The following is an 18,510-nucleotide window of genomic DNA, read 5'->3' as shown; positions in this document are numbered from 1 at the left end:
AGCATGATCAGAGATGAGGGGGTCAAATGAGTCAACCTCCACATCTAATATGCACCTGCAACCAGCAGGGGCAAGATCAAGTCAAGGACATGTCCTGAGACATGAGTTGGATTACTCACATGATTGAAAAAATTGTTCTGGGTGATCAACTCAAGGAATTCTGAAGAAAATGGTTTTGACTCTGGACTGTCAACCCAATAACTGAAATCACCACAAACAAGAAGTCCTCCAGGTTTAAGTGAAAACCCTTCAAGAAACTGCCCAAACTCCTCCATAAAACCTCGATCTCTGCCCGGATGACCTGGTCGATAGACAATTGCAATTCTAATGGTATTCTGATGGAAATTTATTAATACTTCCATAAATTCAAATAAAGATGGGGTCAGGTCTGAGTCAATGAGAGAAACGTTTGCAAGTGCTGCCAAGTAGATGAGTGCTACGCCTCCTCCTGGACAGTCAGCAGCAGGCCTGGGAATACTAATAATAGAATGTGTCTTAGGCAAAGCATTACGAATAATATCGATATCAGACTCATACAACCAGGTTTCAGTCAAGCACAAAATGTCAAGCTCGTGCTGATTTAGGGTTTCGTTAATACATGTATAGTCTATCTTATTACGGATGGAACAAATATTTAAAAGATCCATCCTTAACTGGTTCAAGAGGGACGTAGTCAGTTTTCTGAATGGTCAAAATTGGTGTTTTCAATCAATCTATTCCTATGAGAAATCATAATTGGACATTCTCTACTGGATGCAAAATGGGCAACCGACTGTGACACTGAATTAGCATCTTGATGTTTTAAAGAGGAGCAGTTGATGCATTTGGGAGAATTTCTGTTACTACAGTCCTTAGATTTATGGGCTCCAGCACAAAAGACGAATTTAGGTTCATCACTTTTCCTAGAACATCTCTCAAATGTATGACCAAAGCCTTGACAGTGATGACACTGTGTAACTCAGAATCTATCGAAAGCGCGGCATCTTGTAAGATCCACATAGATGTAATTGCCCTGTTCTACAATGGAGGATCTCACCTCTGGTGACATCTTCAAGACAGCAGTTTTGGTGTCATTCCTTGTCCTTGTGAAGAGAAGGTTGAGGGTACAACCTCGATCAACGAGCATCTTGATTTTATTGTTTTTTCTCAGAATATTTGGGATGATGTCAGAGTCATTCAAGGAAGAGGAAAGGCCTGTCATGGTCATTTTAGGCAACATTTTCTTTGGCTCTGATATGCAAAAAGTGCCCTCAGAGCCAAAATGATCAGTCAGCACCCCAGTTGCTTCACCCTTGGCCTCAGCTGACAGAAACTTCATTACCAGCCCACCAGCCTTGGTCTTAAGGCAGCTATCAACCGGTACTGAGTTAAGTACGCCTCTGATGTCTTCTGGTCCCATCTGATTTGTCAGGGCACCAGCGCCACTCTCTGGTTTCACAATCAGTACATGCTGATTATGAATGGCTTTTTTCTGGCTGTGAGCACTGATCTCAATCACGCCCCCAGGCAGATCCTTCCCTCCCCCCACGACAGACCCGCGAACAGCATCCGCAAATGACTTGGCCTGATCTTGCGTGACCGCCATGGGTGATGAGACCTTGGTCTCTAGTGCCTCCAGTCTATTTGATATGCCTCTGATTGCTTGAAAGATCGGCCCAATAACTTAATCTTCAAACTCCTTCTTGGTACTACTTCCTCCACCAGCCAAGACCTCGTCTGCTGGTGCAACACAATGGCTACACAGCCAGCGAAAGCCCAGCTGGTAGCTCTTCTTCATGAATGGATAGTCGCCTGCATCCAAATTTTCACAAGCTATATGAATCCACTCTTACCATATACTTTTCATATTACACTAAGATGACAAATGCCCCTATGATTACCACACATGTCTTTTTCCCCTTTCCTTTTGTAAAAGGGAATAATTATACCTGACTTCCAATCCTCCGGGACTTTACCTTCTTCCCAGCCCATTCCGCACATCTTCCATTCTACTATTTTCTCTCCCCCATGCTTCAGCATTTCACCAAACACTCCATCAATTCCTGGAGCTTTCCTTATTTTGACTTTCTTCATTGCTTCCACAACTTCCATCCTACTGATTTCTTCCTGTCTTCTCACCTCCCTCCTTCTCCCAGCCATTCCCCAGCCACTTATACTTGCATTACTTTAATTCTCTGTGTTCAACAATTCCTTAAAGGGTTCTCTCCATCTGCTCACTTTTTCTCCCTTCTAAATTAGTAATCTACCATTTTTATTTTTCACTCCCCTACAAACTTCACTGTCACCCTGTCTAATTCTCTTTACCTCTTTCCAGAACAGTTTCTTACAGTCCCTCCACTTTACACTCAAATTCCTTCCAAATTCCTCATCCTCTCTCTTCTTCTCTCTTACTAATTTTCTCACCTATCTCTTCCTCTCTACATATAACTCTCTCTTCCGTCTCTCAACTTCTTCCATGCCCGTATTTCTAACCCATTCATTATATGCTTTCTTCTTTTGTGCCACAGCCTGTCTCACCTCTTCATTCCACCATGCTGTTCCTCGCACCCCCTTTTGTCTTCTCTTCACCCCACGCACCACCTCACATGCTACACATATTTCTTCTGTGAATATCTTGTACACACCTTCCACATCCCCCATTTGTTCCAATTCATATTTATACAATCGTTCCTCCACTTCTCTCTTATATTGTCTTTTTCTCATCCTCTTGTAACCTTTCCACTCTCCTTGCATCTACACCTTCCTCCTGTCCCTCCCTTCTTCTATTTCACCATTTTACTTGAACCTTGATTCTGACTGCCACTTGGTGGTGGTCAGAAAGTTCACTCCCCCAACCTCTATATGCTCTTGCATCCAGTACACATCTTCACATCCTTTCATCCACACACACATAATCAATCATTGCCTTCCTTTCATTCAGTTCACCACCCACCGTTCTCATCATTCGCCATGTATACCTGTGGATCACTTTGTGCCTGAAGATGGTATTGGCTATCATCAACCTCCTCCTGGCACAAATGTCCACTAAAGCACTGCCATTCTCATCTATCTCAGCAGGCACACCCCACTCACCAGCTACTCCATTCATCTTCACATTCCCTACTTTACCATTCAAATCATCAATGAAAAACACTCTCTCATTCCTTCCAAACTTTTCCATGCACACTTCCTCATTTGTCCAGAACTCTTCTCACACTCTGCTTGCACGACCTTGCGTTGGCACATACACACACACAATCGCCAACATTTGTAGTCCAACTTTCAATTTTACCCACACAATCCTTGACCCAACTGATCCATACTCTCTTATAATCTCCTTCCATCTGTTACTCACACCAATACACACTCCTTCTTTTGCCCTCTCATTCTCACCTACCCCTGCACATACAACCCATCCATACTCCCATTCTCTCACACTCTCTCCTCTCTATTTAGTTTCAGTTGATCCACATACATCCACTATCACACCCTCAAGCACCTGGACAATCTCTCTCTCTTTCACCTCATCATTTGCACCCCTTACATTCCATGTCGCCATCCGTATCATGTCCTTTCTTCGGTCCTTAGTCGTCATCTTTTGGTCAGTCCTGGTCCGAGGCTTCTTGTTTGTATTTTTAGTTAACTGTTTTCGGGGGAGGGGCACTAACCCTGCGCCAACCCACTTGCTGTCATGTAGGGAACATGTGTCAGTTGGTTATAAGGTTAACACCCAGTGTTGTAAATGCTTTCCCAGTTTACAAGAAATCATTTGGCTTGCCATTCGATGTAGAGCTACCCTAATAACAGAGTACCACTACACTAAGTGGGTGGATGATGGGCACCCCCACCTACCAGTGTCAAGCACTGCTGGTTATTCCTTCTGGATGTCCTCACTGGTATCAAAACACCCCTTCAGCTTGATTTTCACTTTTAGGAACAGAAAGAAATCAAAGGGGGCCAAATCTGGCCAGTTAAGAGGATGGGGTATGACAGCCATGTTATTTCTGGCCAAAAAGTTGCTGGGTGTTGAGTACATTATGAGCTGGGGGCGTTGTTGTGGTAAAGCAGCCAGCTGTCTCGCCAAAGGTCAGGCGTCACCTTCTCACATCTTCACGACGTTGCTGCAAAACATCACAGTTGAAGTTGGAACTGACAGTTTGGCCAGCTGGAACAAATTCTTTGTACACAATCCTCTTGATGTCAAAGAAAATGATCAGCAAGCTCTTGACACTGCTTTTCACCTGACTAGTTTTTTCGGAGCTTGGTGAGGCTCTCTGACAAAGAGATTGCTCACCAAACACTTGCTGAGCCATTGCCAGGGTCTCCTGCTGCATTTTTTCAAAGATTCACACAAAATTTGATGCAAATTCACTGTTCCTTTCTTACATCCATCTTGAATATCGCCCAACAACATGTGCACAACAGCAAACAAATGAACGTCGCAAATCCTAACGTCCGCCCAGCTCTATGCCATGTGGCACACTGACTCGCAATGCATGTTAGTACTGCCATCTAGAGCCACATCGTCCTAATACAGCCCGTTTAGGAATCATGATCCCAGTCTGCAAAATTTTGGATAGCACCTCGTATGTGGAATGTGTTCTTATACAGTACTGAATAAGAGCTTTATAATGACACAATGTGCAAAGCAATGGCACACTGAGGCATTAGTGGTACTCCACTGAGGTTTTAGTGGTACAGTAATCCCGCATTTTTTGCGGATTTTTTGTCTACGGTTTTGCCCTCTCGCGGATTTTCTTAGCATTAATAAGTTCAACAAAAATATCCTTGAATATACAGAAAAAAAAAAAAAAAAAATGAAATTCCCGCAGCTTCCAATTGTAGCGCGGTAAACTCACGCCACCCTCTGTCCCTTTCCCGTGGCCCCTCTGCCAGTGTTACCATATCTAGCATAATTTTATTCTTTTAGCATAATTTTGATCAAATTTTCGAGTCTGGAATATTTTTTAGCATATTAGAAGTTTTAGAATCATTCTAGCATAATTTAGAATGGAATGGAATATTTTTAGAATAATTTTATAAAAGCTACAAATCAAAGAGAGAGAGAGAGAGAGAGAGAGAGAGAGACGAATAAGGTAAGATGTTTGAATAGTTGGTTACTTTCAGTTTGGGCTTGGTTGGGTTGGATTAGGTTAGGTTAGGTTAGGTTGGATTAGGTTAGGTTAGGTTAGGTTGGATTAGGTTAGGTTAGGTTTTAGGTTAGGTTAGGATAAGTTTGAGCTTTGTACTTTACCCATGAAACCTAGGTTTTACCGATGGATTTTGGTATGATTCATTCGATTTTCAGCTTCATTTCAGTCGGAAATGACCATTTTCTGTGTTTTCCCCCCTCCCTATAACCCCCGATTCCCCAAAGATCCCTCATTATTTCAGGGGGATGGGGGGGGTCATATCTCAAAATCTGGTTATTTCCGACGGAAATGATGCTCAAAATCGAACGAATCACATCAAAATCCATCAGAAAAACGTAAGTTTCGTGGGAAAAAGCAGCATGGGTAGATACCGATATTTATCCTCTTACTGTATGTAGGTTCATTTTAATATTTTCATAGTAAACAATACATAATTAATATGTTGCACGAATATGTGTAGAATTTTATCATTTAGCTTCAAGTTAACATAATTCATTTTTTACTTGGAACAAATATGCTCAATCTAGCATAATTTTTTCATTGCCCTAGCATAATTTCGTTGTTTGGATATGGCAACACTGCTCTCTGTCCCGCATTCTTCAGTCCACGCCTGACTGCCTTAAGTGGCTGTTGTGGTTGTAACCACACTATGATATGAGCCTCTTGCCTCCCACTTGCTTTCCACATGGCCCCAGGACGTAAGCCAGCCTCACCAAAGGCTAATAATACAATTAGTAAGAACTCCAAAGTGACAAAACGATCAAGTTATGACCTTAGCAGAGAAAATTGTGTTACTGGACAAGCTAAGAAACGACCGTGCGAGTGTTTGCTATCACCAGTTAATGCATCTTTTTATTTTGTACTGTTTTGTTAATAAATGTGTAGATAATTGTGTATTACAGTACGGTGTTTACGTTTTTCCTTCATAATGGAGTATGTGCTTTCAATCTTGTAAGAAGGTATTTCGGGATGAGTATGGAGGTTTCGGGACAATTCGCAGTCACAACAAACACAAAACAATTCGCCTTCATTAATGAAGATAGCTATGGGTGACGCTAGAATATAATTCGAAGGCGACTACAGCGAGGAAGAAACAAGTTAATTATTGACTAAAGGTGCAACTAATAAATAATATCCAGAACCTACGCTACTGAACATAGACTGCTGGATCCCCCTGAAATATAGTTATTAAAGTATTGATTAATTAATAATAAGTATATTGATGAAAGTATTGATTAGTATATTTATAGAATGGCGGGGAATCGTCCAGGGTGCGAATTGTTCTGAAGGGGAATCGTCCATGTTTTGACGGGGAATTGTCTGACGGCGAATTGTCTCGCAATCAGTATGGACATGGACTGTGTGATGGGCAGCATGGTGGACACAAGTGCAAGTTTTCAATTGTTAATAGAGTATTCGCGGAATTGACTTTTCGCGGGGGTTACAAGAACGTAACTACCGCGAAATATGCGGGATTACTGTACTCTGCAAATACCATTATTACTACTCCTCAACCTACCTTAGACATACAGCCTCCACATTTGATGCAGTGAATGTTACTGGATGCCACCCAGCGCTGACACAGCTGACAAAAGTGGTATCCTTCACTCTCTGGCAGTGCACACTGCCATCCCTTTTGATTCGTAAAGATTCGAACTGCTGATCCATTCTTCATGCCCTTGGGACCTGCCAGAAGTAATTTTGATGTCTTACAATATAACCTCATTATGTCATCCATTTTACTCTGCTTCTGCTATGTTGATGCTGAATACGGTAATAATACATATAAAGGGCTCCTACGCTCCTGATGGGGCTGCTTAGGATTGCATGATGGACAGATGGATAAAAAAATATATACATATATATATGGCATAGCTAGCTAAATATATATATATATATATATATATATATATATATATATATATATATATATATATATATATATATATACATATTAAATGTCTACTTCTAGCTATGCCAGTCCTCTTTTATTTTTCGGGACCATATAAACTTTATGGAAAATATTTTAAGATAGTTTTGAAGATGTCATCATCATCTGGACATCCTTTCCCACCCTAGGGCAGGGTGAGGAGTAGCAATATTCAGAGAGCCCAAGTTTGCCAAATCCAATGAGCCACACATCCATTCACTCATCATTCAAGCCCCTGGAATCCTGGCTCTATCTGATACGCCAAAAAACTTTCACAACATTCTGTAGTTTCACATAAACAGATCCGATTGAGTCTATCCGCATGCTGTCACGTTATAAAGAGGTGCCAAATCCCTGATCGAGCACTTCTTCTCACAAAATTCATTCAGCCAGCTCGATCTCTTGTCAGTCTCCTAGCCTCACCGACTTTCATATCTCTATTCCTCACACACTCATCCACCATATCCCTCCACCTTCTCTTTGGCCTACCCCCACCTCCTCCCTCCTTCAAATTCACTCAGGCATACCTTTTCCACCACTCTATTGCTATCCATTCTCTCAATATGACGATACCATCTCAGTACACCCTCTTCAATTCTGGTGTCCACAGACTTCCTTACTCTGCATCTTTTACGAATCACATTACATGTATTTCATATCCTATCCACTCTCTGTACTCCACATACATTCCTCAGCAATCCCATCTCCACCACTCTCACTCCTGACTCTCCGATTTTATACCACACCATTGTCTCACATCAATACGTTAAAGTTGGCACTAACACTCCTTCATGTAAACCTCATGCAGCTGCAACACTCAAGTCTCTGTTTCTTATCAAGACCTTCATAGCACCAGCTACTTTCCTTCCTTGCGTTACTTTACTTTCCACTTCTTTTGCAAATTTTCCTCTCTTGTCTATCACTGTACCCAGGTATTTGAACACGCTCATCAATTCCATTCTCTCTTCATTCACTGTAACATCACACTGTGAGTCACCTTCTCCCTTGCTTACCATCACTACTCTTTTCTACAGTTACTTTCAAGGTATGACACTCACAGACAAAACTCTGCACTGGTCTACCAAGTTCTTGTCCGGTATTTACAAGTAGGACTGCATCAGTGTAGGGCAAATTTGAGATATTCCATCCATCACCATTCATTACCAACACCATCCCTCTCTCCATTACTCGTGTTTTTACTTCTCTCATCAACCCATCCTTACATATATTGAACAGCCATGGGGACATCACACAACCTTGTCACACACCCACAATAATCGTGAACCATTCACTTAGATGCTCACTTTCCCCTACACATGCCTCACTACCTTCACAAAAACTCTTGAAGGCACCTAGCAGCTTACCATCTACAGTACACCATACATGCGTAAAACCTTCCACAATCCTACTGTACTTTCCTCCCTGATGCATCATATCAAAGAGGATCATCTATGGGCACACGAGAGCACTCTCGACTTAACATTTAAAGATCTGGTAAACTAGAGATTTTTTTCCATCTTCATCTAGTTTTCTTTCTTTAATGGAACAGGTATATACTGTAAAAATTAAGATTAAAAAAAATAATAAAATTTCATGTCTGCCAACAGACACCAAGAACACTTTTGTAGCTTTAGTCATCTTGCTGTGGTGACAAGCATAAGAGTAACAGTCCTTGGCGGTCACAGAGACCAGAGAGACTCAGTCCTAACAGAGTACATAGCGTGCCATTCTCAATGTTCAATGGCCTATTCTAGATTGACTGAGATAACAGGAAAGCCATCACAATGATAACGAAGTTGAAGAATGAAAAGGGGAGGAGGGAAAGTGTGTACATCATTATGTTCAATAGGGTGCAAGGGCTAAGAAGATCAAGCAGTATAATCCAAACACCTTGTTTCAGAAAGACTTTCATCATTGTGCAGCTTATTTCCTGTAGCTCAATGGCTGAGTAGAATAATGCTATGCCTGTATATCTTTTCTGCAACACTTTTTCCTAATTATTACTATATTCTACTGCTAAATCCTTCAGTCTAATGGGATACTGTTCATTTTATTCTTAATAAACCACATTATTCTTCAATTAAGGAAAGACCTCTAGCAATTAAAGTGTGTTAATCCATCTATCTATCTACTGCCAGATGCCATAATCCCGTAAGGGGTGGCCGTTTGACTTTGAGTTATTTGTTTTACGGGGAGGGGCACTAACCCTCCACCAACCCACTCGTTGACACGTACGGAGCATGTATGGTTTGGTTATATGGTTACCACCCAGCATCGTAAATGGTTTCCTGGCTTACAGGAAACCATTTGCCTTGTCACTCAATGTAAAGCCACCCGTAAAGGAAAGAAAAGCAATAAGAAGAGACAGGAAAGATGAAAAAATAGGAAGAGAGGAGGAGAGACATAGAAAAAGAATGATAGAGGCTAAGGAAGAAGTAGGCAGCACTACATCAAGTGAGTGGATGATGGTCGCCACAACCTACCACTAAAGTGTGTTAATGATGGCTGTATTTACGCTTTCAGCTAAGAAAAACTACCAGGGACTATCAAAAATACAGTGCAATGGATATCACCAGACTCAAGTGGTTAAGCTCATTGCAGCTATGCATTCAACATGGAGATGGAAATATACACCCAAGTTAACTCTATGATGCAAAACATTTTTTTTCTGGTTATCAACAGACAATTATCCTCTGCTCCCATGGTAGGTGGTGGCGACCACCATCCACTCATTTGATGTAGTGCTGCCTACTTCTTCCTTAGCCTTTATCATTCTTTTTCTGCGCCTGCCCTCCTCTCTTCCTATTTCTCCCATCTTTCCTGTCACTTCTTATTGCTTTTCTTTCCTTTCCAGGTGGCTTTACACTGAGTGACAAGCCAAATGGCTTCCTGTAAGCCATGAAACCACTTACAACTCTGGGTGGTAACCATATAACCAAACCATACGTGCTCCCTCCATGTCAACAAGTGGGTTGGTGGAGGGTTAGTGCCCCTCCCCGTAAAACAAATAACTCAGAGTCAAATGGCCACCCCTTACAGGATTATGGCATCTGGCAATAGACAGATAGATAGATAGATAGATCATGAAGGTTAACGAACTGGAAGAATTACATACAATCTTAATCAACTACTTTAGTACCAGAGAAGAATAAAACTGTTGAATAAAATGTCTGATGACAGTATGATAAAATGGAAGAAGGTACAATTGCAGTGATGAGACTACAGTGGACAGAGAGTCCACTGTCAGTCAACCAGCCTACTGCAGTGAGTCTCAATCTGTATGTTCTTATGTTAATCCCTTCACTTACATATAAATGATTTCAAAAGAAGATGAGAACTCACTTTTCCCAACAGAACTCATAAGACAAACGTGGTCATAATGTTCATTTCTACCCATAATAAACACATGGGCGTTGCTATAATAGCTTACAACCGGATCTTGTAATTTAAGGGAAGGTCTAAGATCCTTTAATGGGCCTCATAACCTGAAAACAGTTCAAGTTTATCTGTAATCATTTATATTTCTCTAATTAATATCATTCCTAATGTGTATAACATAAATTTATAGTGCATATTGTGCAATTGTGTACACAGCACATAGTGTTTATAGTACAAACAGCATATACAAGGGCCTTGCAGCCTACCGCTCAGTACTTATTCAAATTACAGTCGTCGCTGAACCACACTCTGATTTGAAGCAAACAAAGCACTTGCTCAAATGAAAGCCATTTCTTAACAGTTAACACCACCATCACCATCACAGTTACGACTACCACCACCACAGCTAACATCACCACCATCCCCATCATCATCCAGTTACCACCACCATTACCATAGCTATCACCACCATCATCATCACAGCTACCATCAACACCATCATTGCCACCACCATCACAGCTACCACCACCACAACCACCATCATCAATGCAGCTACCAATGCCAACAAAACAGCTACCACCACCACAACCACAGCTACCACCATCACCACCACCACCACCACAACCACAGCTACCACCATCACCACCACCACCACCACAACCACAGCTACCACCATCACCACCACCACCACCACAACCACAGCTACCACCATCACCACCACCACCACCACAAACACAGCTACCACCATCACCACCACCACCACCACAACCACAGCTACCACCATCACCACCACCACCACCACAACCACAGCTACCACCATCACCACCACAACCACAGCTACCACCATCACCACAACCACAGCTACCACCATCACCACAACCACAGCTACCACCATCACCACCACCACCATCACAACCACAGCTACCATCATCACCACCACCACCACTGATCACAGCTACCATCATCACCACCACCACCACTGATCACAGCTACCACCATCATCAGCACCAACATCACAATTACCACCACCACAACCACAATCATTAACACAGCTACCATCACCACAGCCACCACCAACAGCACAATTGGCACATTTTATGCTGAATAAACTCATCTGTTTTTGGCATCAATGATTGTAGATGTACAGTCTTTCTCTCTCTCTCTCTGCAAAGACATGAAACTCCACAGAATCCACCACTGCCTCTTCCACATGCACATATTTGTAACACCGATGGAGACAATTAATAGGGGCCAAAATATCCTTTCAGAAAATATTAACTGACATAAAAATGAAACTGGCCCATCCGAGACCCAATTCCAACCATCCTACCAAGTGCGGTCAAAATCCTTTTTTCCAGTTTTGGCTGCATCTTCCCCCCCCTCCCCCACATACACATTTCTGAAGTCACAATAAGGGGCTCATGACTGACCATTAATGGATGCCAACATTCACAAAACATATCACTCAAATCTCCAATCATTCTCACCTGGGTGCGAGCACACACATGCATACCCATAACTACTTTAACCAGCCACTCCTTGTTCCCAAGATATCTCATTGCCCACATCACCACCTTCCTAGGAACTCTCTCAATGGCTTTCTTTAATTTAAAAAAAAAAAAAAAAAAACTACTAGATATTTCTCCTGAAGCTATCGGACAATGAATATGGCATAAGTGACCCCTTTGCCTAGCATAACCCCAAACTGCATTACATCAATATTCACTCATTCCCTAGTCATACCTTCTAGGACTCTCTTCATTCTCAAATTCATAATCTAGTCCAAAAGTTTTACGCCCTCTAAGTAAGTAAACATTCAAATGCATCTTATTTTTCACAATTTTTCAACAGTTTTAGTTTAATCAAATGTTTTTTATTGTATACTCTACCAACGACTGGCACTTTATTGGATATCTACCCGTATGTGGCTCTTTCGAACAAAGACAGAGGTATCTCCGATGTAACCTTATGATGTCCATCCCTGAAGATGCATGAGGACTTTTAAGTGTATTTTTTTGGGAGGGAGAGGAAATGCATCTTATATGCCATGAAATACGGTAGTTCATTCGTGTTTGTGGTCACCATTCACACCCTTGCTTCTTCTATGACTCATCTTTGCAATCTTTTTTAAATCCTAACCCAACCCATCCAACCTAACTTAACCTTAATTTACCTTACTTTACCTAAGTATTGGAGAGGGATGCCTTCAAGCAGTGTCACTGATACAATTAGGCAACTATGGAGCCTGGATATATGAATGTCCCTCAACTCCCTCTCTATCCTCTGAACGGAAGATAGCAGACTGCAGGATGACGGTAAGTTCAGCCTGCATTCCACCAGTTTAATGTTAAAATGAGCCTAAGGTCACAGCAGTAAACAATGACTGTGGTAGGTCTCCATATTATAATTGCAAATCATAATAGATAGATAGATAAATAGATAGATAGAGAGACAGATAGAAGCAGGAAGTCAAATGATGAGAAGGTGTTGTGTCTGCGAGAATCGAGCAATGCTAAACATGCTTACACTGAGGAAAGCTGACGACAGCGGCCAGTAAGGAGATGATGCAGTTAGCTGTCAGCAGTCCTCTCGTGAACAAAGACCATGAGGAACCCCTGCTACACCAGATTTTAGGAAAGAGAGTTTAGAAGGAGACAAGCGACCCTAGAGAGAGGTCGAGACGGAGATTAGCCTGAGAACAGAAAGAGAGAGAGATAGCGAGACAGGGAGGTAGCTACCCGGGACTTATACTGTTATACCTGTTAAATATTTCCAAGACAAATAAAAATAGTCCCATACTATTCTCCCGTCACTACATGACATCTGGTGGGGAAACTACTACAAGATATAAAAGCCGCTCGACCACAAGTCTAAAATATACTTCTCTACAAGTAACTACAAAGTCCTTATGACATTTGGTAGCAGCGAACGTATACGAACCTCGTCTACGAATCAACATTAAATTCCTACAAAATATCAAGATTGAAAAGAACCAACAATATCAGCTCCTGACAGTATTCTCTCCATCCTGCCCCCTCCGTCCCTCAGATCATTACGCTGATGCAGAGGTCAAGAGATCACTCGACGCCTTGCAAGTAGCTTAACGACAAACCAGCAAATCTGCGGACATCGTCTCCGAATTAAAAGCAAATTTCTACAAAAGCAACCGATACTACAAGATTAGCTTCAGTTCTACATTGAATCCTACAAAATACAGCCTACAGTGCAAATAGTCTACAAGTCTACAACGAATAAGCGAACTACAGCCATCTACAATCAACTACAATTAACAACTCTACGTCGTCTGTATAATCTTCTACACGCACCTACAAGTAGCGGCAGTCTTCATCCTACAACGAGTAAATCACAAGAAAAAAGGACCAAGAATACATCAAGAAAGAAAGAAAACATACAAACAAACAAACAAACAAACGAAGAGTGAGAGACGACTCACAACTCATAACCACCAGACCTCACTCTCCTCTCTCTGCTACATCCACCCAACCCCCAACGCTTACGCAGGTGTGAAGAGGTCAGGGCAGCCAGAAGCAAACACCAAGTCCATATTCCACAACTCATCTTACTCACTCGTCTTCACTCAAGTTACTCATCGCTACTCATTCACTCACCACAGCTACCAGTGTGGGAAGTTGAGGTCATCATGCGTGCTTGCTGAACAGACGCCACGTCAGTCAACACACCACCTGCACCACCACTCACACCATTCCCACCACGGTAAAATTAGTGAGTTACATAGTTACTTCATTTATACAATACACAGTGATAGACAATAAGCTTCTGCACAAACATATAAAACGTGTTGTATAGTTACAGTTTAAATACACATACTTACTTCAGTTATCTGCATAACTCAATCACTAAATAATCACCAACAATAAATATTCTACACTGTATATATTCATTCATTTATTATAACATTTATTTACTACCAACGAGTGTTACCATTTATACCTACGTAAAATACGTGTTTCATACATACAACTATACATTAATTATATCTACAAAGTAATAAAGAAAATATACAATCACAGTTACTCAGTGAGCAATTAAAAGAACTGTATTAAACATTTATTAATTAAAGCTACCTAGTGGAAACAGACAAATTAAGTTACAAGGTAACTTAGAGAAGAAAAAAAAAAAAATGGCCAACACAAATGCCGTTAGCAAGAGTGAACATCTTCAACACAATCGTGAAGACAATGATTTCCACACAGTGCTGACACACATATTACTCACGATAGGTGCAGGTGAACAACAAGTCAGTGTGTATAGTTAATACTGTATATAGTGTATATATATATATTTTATATAAAATAACAAAATATGGGACTATATAATATCATTTTATAATCTCTGTGCAATATAAACTAAACTTTAAAAAAGTATCTCAAGGAAATTAGCCAGCAATTAGGTAACCATGAACAACATGGAAAAAAGTGTACACAAACAAAGAAAAACAAACTATAGAAAATCAATACATACAAAAAAGAAAGAAAGAAAAGTAAGAAAGAAAAAAAGAGAAATAGAGTAAGATCACATAACAAACAAAGGAAAATAAGTGTAAATGTTACTACATAAGTCAAAATACCACGTAAACTACAAACAAAAAAGCAAATTGTTGTCTCCACATACAAGTGGCACGACACATCATCACTATCATCGACCGCAGCATATGTTAGGACTGCAGTTATTACAATTATGTTACTCCATATTATAATTATGTAACTACAAACAATATGTACCAATTTATGTGACAGCTGCATTAACAAGATGTAACTTTTATGTAACTTTAACTACAATTATGTACCTACAAACGATATGTAACAATTATGTAACGACAAACGATTGCATTATGTTACACTTTGCCAATTATGTAACAGTTGCATTAACAAGATGTAACTTTTATGTAACTTTAACTACAATTATGTACCTACAAAACGATATGTAACAATTATGTAACAAGCGATTGCATTATGTTACACTTTGCCAATTATGTAACAGTTGCATTAACAAGATGTAACTTTTATGTAACTTTAACAACAATTATGTACCTACAAAGCGATATGTAACAATTATGTAACAACAAAACAGTTGCATTAACAAGATGTAACTTTATGTAACTACAATTATAAGGCCAACACAATTATGCATTAACACAATATTTGGTAACAATTCATAAAATGTTACAATTATGTAGTACCACAATGTTAGTACAATATTATAAGTCATACAATTATAGCACAATTCTATATTACCAGTATCATCATACAAGTTAGGTGAAATATTAGACATTACTAAAGTGATAACTCAAATATGTAATGTATAACCTAGCAGTATTACCATTGCACAATTATATGCGTACGTCTGTTGTACATGCACGTCTTACAAAGTGTTATACAACAATCATTGCATTTATTCCAATATGTATTCAACTTATTTAAAATGTAATATTACTGAATAATCACTATTTACTATGAATAATATATGTATACAATATTCATACAATTATGTTACTTTACAATATTATGTATTTCACTTAATTAGCTTATAAGTTCATTATAATGTGTATGTAGTATGTATTAATATATTATGACTATTAAATGTCGATGGTACGCCATTTTCGCGCGGCCGAGCAATGTGGTAGGTCTCCATATTATAATTGCAAATCATAATAGATAGATAGATAAATAGATAGATAGAGAGACAGATAGAAGCAGGAAGTCAAATGATGAGAAGGTGTTGTGTCTGCGAGAATCGAGCAATGCTAAACATGCTTACACTGAGGAAAGCTGACGACAGCGGCCAGTAAGGAGATGATGCAGTTAGCTGTCAGCAGTCCTCTCGTGAACAAAGACCATGAGGAACCCCTGCTACACCAGATTTTAGGAAAGAGAGTTTAGAAGGAGACAAGCGACCCTAGAGAGAGGTCGAGACGGAGATTAGCCTGAGAACAGAAAGAGAGAGAGATAGCGAGACAGGGAGGTAGCTACCCGGGACTTATACTGTTATACCTGTTAAATATTTCCAAGACAAATAAAAATAGTCCCATACTATTCTTTACCTCTCCCGTCACTACATGACATCTGGTGGGGAAACTACTACAAGATATAAAAGCCGCTCGACCACAAGTCTAAAATATACTTCTCTACAAGTAACTACAAAGTCCTTATGACATGACAACCTTACCTTACCTTTCTAAGCATAGCCTTTTAACACTAACCTGAGGAGTAGAGAGGATGGTTGTCATAATCTACTTGATAATCCAACATGATGAAACTTGGCAGACAGGACAGGACTTGATTTTCCATAAAATATGGAAATATGAAGAGTACTGAAACAAAATTTTATATCACTACTTCATAGTAATGTATACATACAGTGAGTGTGTAACAAAGTGAGTTATGGAAGTTGGTGAGGCTAGGAAATTGACAGGAGACTGAAATGGCTGGAAAAATTACATGTACTGGAGCACATGACAGGGGTCTGAAATTACCTTTACAGCTTGATAAAATTACTCTATCAGGCAGGTGCAACAAAAGTGCTTCCCAAAAGGTGGGGGTGGAGGGGGGGAGGGCAATGCTTACATAGTTAGACCTCTAAGGTTGGGCCAGGATTCCAGTGCCTTGAATGATGTGTGAATGAAAGCGTAGGGTATTTCACTGACCATGTTGTTCATGATTCTCCCACTTCCATACTTTCTCTCTCTTTGTTTCTGGCTCTTACCTAATCCCATTCTTAGCTGGGAAAATTGTCAGGTAATCAATAATGATGCCGCCAGGGCCGTCAATGATAACGATGATGATTCTGAGTTCTCTCACTTTTGTACTTTCTCATTCCATGCTCCTGGAGTATACAGCTACCACAAATTGACTTAGGACCTCCCCCCACAAGGTATTAAAAAACACAGAAATCATAAGTAATCCCTGTACTATCCAGACGCCAACTTTCCGGACACCCCACTTACCGGACATTTTGGTCCTGGGATTTAATACTCCCCAAATTGCCCAAAAATCGCAAAAAATTCGGAAAAAATCCGACATACATTTCCCCCGAAATTTGAATTCGGAGCAAGCGGTGCGGACCAGCTGTGTTTTGGTGCGTAGTTTCGCCGCCGTCTGCTAGAGCACCCCTGCATCCTCCCCACTTACTGCCCGTCTCTCTTTGTGTGTGTACACTCATCATCATGGCCGCCCACGTTCTTGCTCTTGTGGTGGTGCCCTACTTGCTGCAGGCTCTCCTGTCTCTTGTTAGTGTGTGTGATGATGGCCCCACTACCTGAGAAGAGGAAAAGAGTGGTTTTGACATTGGAGAAGAAGAGGGAGATATTGGACAAGGTGGACGCGGGATGGTCAACCTCAGGCATCCTCCGTGAATTCAACCTGGCCCGATCTACTTTATTTGATATCAAGAGATCCCGTGACAAACTCATGCAGTACACGGCTGACTTCTCTCCAAAGAACAAATGCAATGTGGAGAGGAAGATGATGTTTACTCCCCGGTATGCTGAAGTCAACTGCTCCACGTTGATTTGGTATCAACAACAATGTGCTGCTGGTATGCTGGTGCGTGGGAAGGAGCTGAAGGCTGCTACTGAAAAGTTCGCAAGGCCTCACGACGCCCTAGACTTCAAGGCATCCGAGGGTTGGATCTTCGTGTTCAAGTTACGACATAACCTTACCAACCGTAAGTCTCATGGCGAAGCTTTGGACGCCAATGAGGATGGAGTATAGGAGTTTTGGCACAACGTGAAGGGCTTGATCAACAGGGAGGGCCTTACTCTCGGTCAAGTCTACAACACTGACGAAACTGGTTTATTCTATCGCTCTTTGCCAACAAACACTCTAGCCGAGGAGATGGAGAAGTGTGTACCTGGCCGCAAGCTCTGCAAGCAACAGACATCTGCTTTGTGTTGTGCTAATGCTAACGGCTCAAGCCCATTATTATTGGCCATGCAAAGCAGCCTCGGTGTCTTCGTGGGGTGATGGATGTCCTTTCTGTCGTTTGGTACCATTTTGTGAAGGCATGGTTCACTGCCCAGATCTTCAAAGA

General features: G+C 40.9%; 1 protein-coding gene across 1 annotated transcript in view; it reads right to left on the bottom strand.

Moving 5' to 3' along the window:
• LOC145408092 (rRNA N(6)-adenosine-methyltransferase ZCCHC4) overlaps window positions 1-18,510 on the bottom strand; it is a 139,737-nt gene that overhangs the window by 19,429 nt on the left and 101,798 nt on the right. Inside the window, exons 7-8 of the mRNA XM_080278900.1 lie at window positions 16,682-16,792; window positions 6,652-6,818 (exon numbers count right to left, since the gene is read on the bottom strand). Of these exons, the coding sequence (XP_080135026.1) occupies window positions 6,652-6,818; window positions 16,682-16,792 (278 nt within the window). The remainder of the gene's footprint in view (window positions 1-6,651; window positions 6,819-16,681; window positions 16,793-18,510) is intronic.

Source organism: Coenobita brevimanus, chromosome 75 (genome assembly GCF_032717465.1).
Source record: "Coenobita brevimanus isolate Jiangsu-jjx chromosome 75, ASM3271746v2, whole genome shotgun sequence".
Taxonomy (NCBI): Eukaryota; Metazoa; Arthropoda; class Malacostraca; order Decapoda; family Coenobitidae; genus Coenobita; species Coenobita brevimanus.
This window is presented reverse-complemented; position numbering and strand designations above follow the sequence as displayed.